This window comes from Tupaia chinensis, unplaced genomic scaffold (assembly GCF_000334495.1).
Source record: "Tupaia chinensis unplaced genomic scaffold, TupChi_1.0 Scaffold144171_2, whole genome shotgun sequence".
Lineage (NCBI taxonomy): Eukaryota > Metazoa > Chordata > Mammalia > Scandentia > Tupaiidae > Tupaia > Tupaia belangeri.
In genome coordinates, this window is record NW_006204028.1 from 1,508,596 (window position 1) to 1,513,904 (window position 5,309).

General features: G+C 55.8%; 1 protein-coding gene across 1 annotated transcript in view; it reads left to right on the plus strand.

Moving 5' to 3' along the window:
- Window positions 1-5,309, plus strand: part of ITGA3 (integrin subunit alpha 3) — a 67,718-nt gene that overhangs the window by 25,346 nt on the left and 37,063 nt on the right. The window contains exon 3 of the mRNA XM_027767347.1: window positions 14-150. Coding sequence (XP_027623148.1) covers window positions 14-150 — 137 coding nt within the window. The remainder of the gene's footprint in view (window positions 1-13; window positions 151-5,309) is intronic.

Here is a 5,309-nt window from a genome sequence, read left to right on the forward strand (position 1 = left end):
CCCCTTGGTGTAGCCTCCCGCCGGCCGCTTCGCCTCCGCTTTCAACCTGGACACCCGATTCCTGGTAGTGAAAGAGGCCGAGAACCCGGGCAGCCTCTTCGGCTACTCCGGCGCCCTCCATCGGCACAGGGAAACGGACAGGGGGGGGCCGCAGCTGGCAGGGGTGGGGTGGGAGAGAGAGCGTGTGCGCGAAGGTGCGGCTCCGGAGCTGAATTGGAGCCCTGGGCCCGCCGTCCTTCAGGCCCGTGCCCGCTCTTCTTGTAAACCAGTATTAAGGGGGCGGGTACTGGGCAACCCTCTGGCTGCCAGGGCTTGGCGGGAAGCGGAGAACTGAGTGTGGGGTGGGAGGCAGTAACCATTAGCAAGTGTTGACCGGGCCAGAACTTGACTAGGGGCCTCTTCTCCTCCCTTCAGACCTCTCCTGCATTTCCCGTGTGTGGCGTCCCCGCCGTCCGGGTCCCTTACGGATCTATCAACCAAATACCTAGATTTAGTCTCATCTCTCCAGGGCTGAGAACTGGGGTAAATTGCAAGATAAACACCTAACCTGCTCCCCTTCCCTGCGTCTGGGAAGAGCCCGTGAGCACCCCCTATACACACATACACCTCGCATTTAGTCTGCGGCCACGCCGGCCACACCCTCTGCAGAGCCAGACTGGATGGCCTCCTCAGCTGCTCAGCGGCTCGAGGGTGAGGTGATGGTTGAGCCTGTGCGTTTGGAGCTGTCCAGACGCTCCCTCTGACCCATGAGGATGGGGGAGTTGAAGAGAAAGGAATAGCTGTCCCAACTCCCGGTTGGTCTCCTGCCACACACCCCCAAGGGTGGCGCCCTCCCACCAGACCTCGTCCCTGCATTCCACAGATTCATGTTGAATCTTCAACTCTAAGTGTGTTTGTTTTGGTTTGAAGAGGGGAATGGTGTTTTTCTCTTTCTTCTGCTCTCCTTCCCCAACAGCTGCAAGGAGAAGGAGGCGCAGAACTAGGGTTAGGGGAGGGAAGGGGAAACAGGACATCCAGCTGTTTGAAGGCCACCCCTCCCCACCCACTCCCACCATACGCACTTGTACCATAGGGGCATGACCATTTCTCAGAAGCTTCCCTGCCGTAGACTCAGAGTGTGCTGAGGTCGGCAGGTCGGGGAGGTGAGGCTGCCCAGGGAGGGATAGTGGTCAGGATCAGGTCAGTCAGGTTCCATCCACTTCTCTGGGCTGGGTGACATCCCAGGCATCTGCCCTTACCTGGCTTTTGACCCCTCTGACCTAGAAGACGTGGTCAGTTTAAAGGTGCGTTGAAACCTTTCCCAGTTCTGGCTGCAACCTGCAGAAACTTGAGGAAGTATGGAATGGTCAAAGTCCAGACTCTGCCCCAGCCTCCGGTCTCTGCCCTGCTGGCCCAGACTCTGCCCAGCCTACCTGCCTGAACTTAGCCTCCAGTCCACTGGCGTCTGCAGAGCCTAGGCCGCCACACCCTTCCCAGGCCAGCCCCAACAGCTGCCATCGGGCTTTGGCCAGCCCTCCATCTTTTAGAGATCCTGAGTGAATGGCCATCCACAAAAGCATCTCCATCAGTGCTCTTTCTGCCCCAGCCCAGGAAAAGGTTTACGGATTTTCAGTGCAGGATCTGCATGGCACGAGGCTGCAGTGAAAAGACAAGCTCCAACCAGAAAGCAAGTGTAAATAATGACTCGGCCCTCTGCCCTCTTTGTATGTGACCTTGAGCAAGATGGCCCCCTTGCTGGGGCATCGCCCTCGCCTAGTTCCCACAAGCGGTTGCACCTGCGTCTGTAGGCGCCTTCCTACCTGTTGGCCTGTAAGAGGCAGGCTGGCATCCTGGAAGAAGAGACTCGCAAGTCCCATTGCCAGTTTCTTGTCTTGGATCTGCCACTAATATCACCGCCTTGAATTTTTTCAATGTCAGAGGAGGGGAACTACATGCCTTCTTTGTGGGCATTAGCGGGGCTTTAACGAGGTCATGGGTGTGCAGTGCTCTGCACCTGCTCACTTCTCCACGGAGTAAAACTCTCCTGTTGAAGCAGGGCCTGGCTATGCCCCCATTACCTGTGCCCCACCCACGATGGCAGAGCAAAGGGGTTCTATTTCTCTTCTTGGGCAGCTGCAGATGGCATTGGGCCTGCCAAGAGCCCAGAAGATTCTAAAACTAAACTTCTTTTATTTTAAGTGTATTTATTTCTTCCACGAAGAAAGAGATAAAAAGGGACGGGAGCTCCCAATAGGGCCTTCACGCTGCCATCCACCCCGGTCTCAGCTGGCTTGGATTCAAGCACCTGGAGTGCTTAGGGAGGTCCCAGGATACAGCCCCAGAACGTGGGACCAGGACACAATCCCAGGACCCTTCTTCCCACGTGGTTTCAGTGTGCTAGTGCTGCACAACCACCTGATCCCTAAAGCTAAGGAATGTCTGAGAGGCAGGGAGTTGTAGAGTTCTGGGTCTCCCCCTTGGGTATCCTCAGGCTTCCCCAGGGTGGTTCTGTATCTTGGCTCATCCCCTCATCTCACTGAATTTGCCCCTTGGCCCTTTGGGAGAGCCAGCGGGACCAGCTGGGCTTCGCTGCAGCCAGCTGTGTAGCCAGATGTGAACAGCTGCCTGAGTGCATAGCCCAAGGGAAGCAGCAAGTCAGCTACAGCCTCATCTTCTGTTCGTCTCAAAGACCCGTAGACAAAGAGCGGGGGAGTGTTCATGGCCCTGAACAGACTCAGCGCGCGGCGCATAGAACGTCGTCGGGAGATGCAGAGACTCCTATAAGTACAGGCAACACCGTGTGTGCCTGCACTTTGTCCAGGGTGGAGCTTTCACAGTCCTCTTCTTCTTTTTTAAAGAATTAATTAATTAACTAAGTATTCATTTTTCAGCTTAATCAGAGCGAGAGGGAGAGAGAGAGGGAAAGTGAGACAACAAGCTGCTGAGTCCTGGACCTGAACCACGGTCGGCCATGTGGGAGTGCAGTGCCCCAACCACCTGCTGGCTCCAGCTTTCACATTCTTAAATAAGGCCTTGTTCTAGAAATGGTTACAAACCCAGGAGTGAACGATCTTTGCTGCCCATTACCTTCAAATCTCTGCAGCAGGGATGTCTACAACCTAAGAGGCTTGCCCCAACCCTGGCCCCAATCTCCAGTCTCTGGAAGTGAGGTTTGGGACAGTGGGAGGACCAAGAGGCTTGATGCATGAGTGCCCCTTGGAGAGAGAGGGACTGTTCCCCAAGGAGACAGTTACTGACACCCTGTCCGCAACACCTGCTCTGTCATCCCCCTCCTGGGAATCCAAGTGTCCTGGTCTGACCGGACCTCATGGCCGTGGAGGACACCTCTGGGCCCTCTCTTTCACTCTCCATTGTCTGGGAACGAGGGTGTCTGGAAGCTGGCACGGGGGTGGCTGTGGCGCCTGGAAATGAGGTCATACCTGAAGTGGGCAGGAGCCAGGCTTACCTGCCACGTTCTCCAAAACATGTTTCCTTGGGCAGGGCGGGTGCCTGGCAGCCTCCAGGGCTCATGACAGCACAAACAGGCACGGCAGCCTGGCTGCAGGAGGAGGCCTGTGCGTGTGGTGTCTTTCTCCTCTGGCTCTCTCCAATGACCAGTCTGCGCCGCGGGGCTCTACATTGGGTGGGAAGCCTGGTCTTGTAGAAAGAGAGGCAGTGAAAGGAGCTTGGCCAGAGCTCATCAAAGGCAGAAGAGGATGTCCGTTGGTTGAGGTTAGATGACACGAAGAATGCCCTACGGGTCAAATATGGAGAAAAACACTGAAGAGCTAGGGAAAGGGAGAAGAAAAGAGAAAAACAGCCTTGTTCTTTTTGATCTGCGGCTGGACCAAGGCCTCTTGCTCTGTCCTTCCTCCTTCTTTCGCTCCCTCCAGTTCGTTGTACTGGGTCTAGGGCTGAGTCACCCGGGGGGTGGGGGGGAAGAGGGGAGCCAGCGGGACCAGCTGGGCTTCGCTGCAGCCAGCTGTGTAGCCAGATGTGAACAGCTGCCTGAGTGCATAGCCCAAGGGAAGCAGCAAGTCAGCTACAGCCTCATCTTCTGTTCGTCTCAAAGACCCGTAGACAAAGAGCGGGGGAGTGTTCATGGCCCTGAACAGACTCAGCGCGCGGCGCATAGAACGTCGTCGGGAGATGCAGAGACTCCTATAAGTACAGGCAACACCGTGTGTGCCTGCACTTTGTCCAGGGTGGAGCTTTCACAGTCCTCTTCTTCTTTTTTAAAGAATTAATTAATTAACTAAGTATTCATTTTTCAGCTTAATCAGAGCGAGAGGGAGAGAGAGAGGGAAAGTGAGACAACAAGCTGCTGAGTCCTGGACCTGAACCACGGTCGGCCATGTGGGAGTGCAGTGCCCCAACCACCTGCTGGCTCCAGCTTTCACATTCTTAAATAAGGCCTTGTTCTAGAAATGGTTACAAACCCAGGAGTGAACGATCTTTGCTGCCCATTACCTTCAAATCTCTGCAGCAGGGATGTCTACAACCTAAGAGGCTTGCCCCAACCCTGGCCCCAATCTCCAGTCTCTGGAAGTGAGGTTTGGGACAGTGGGAGGACCAAGAGGCTTGATGCATGAGTGCCCCTTGGAGAGAGAGGGACTGTTCCCCAAGGAGACAGTTACTGACACCCTGTCCGCAACACCTGCTCTGTCATCCCCCTCCTGGGAATCCAAGTGTCCTGGTCTGACCGGACCTCATGGCCGTGGAGGACACCTCTGGGCCCTCTCTTTCACTCTCCATTGTCTGGGAACGAGGGTGTCTGGAAGCTGGCACGGGGGTGGCTGTGGCGCCTGGAAATGAGGTCATACCTGAAGTGGGCAGGAGCCAGGCTTACCTGCCACGTTCTCCAAAACATGTTTCCTTGGGCAGGGCGGGTGCCTGGCAGCCTCCAGGGCTCATGACAGCACAAACAGGCACGGCAGCCTGGCTGCAGGAGGAGGCCTGTGCGTGTGGTGTCTTTCTCCTCTGGCTCTCTCCAATGACCAGTCTGCGCCGCGGGGCTCTACATTGGGTGGGAAGCCTGGTCTTGTAGAAAGAGAGGCAGTGAAAGGAGCTTGGCCAGAGCTCATCAAAGGCAGAAGAGGATGTCCGTTGGTTGAGGTTAGATGACACGAAGAATGCCCTACGGGTCAAATATGGAGAAAAACACTGAAGAGCTAGGGAAAGGGAGAAGAAAAGAGAAAAACAGCCTTGTTCTTTTTGATCTGCGGCTGGACCAAGGCCTCTTGCTCTGTCCTTCCTCCTTCTTTCGCTCCCTCCAGTTCGTTGTACTGGGTCTAGGGCTGAGTCACCCGGGGGGTGGGGGGGAAGAGGGG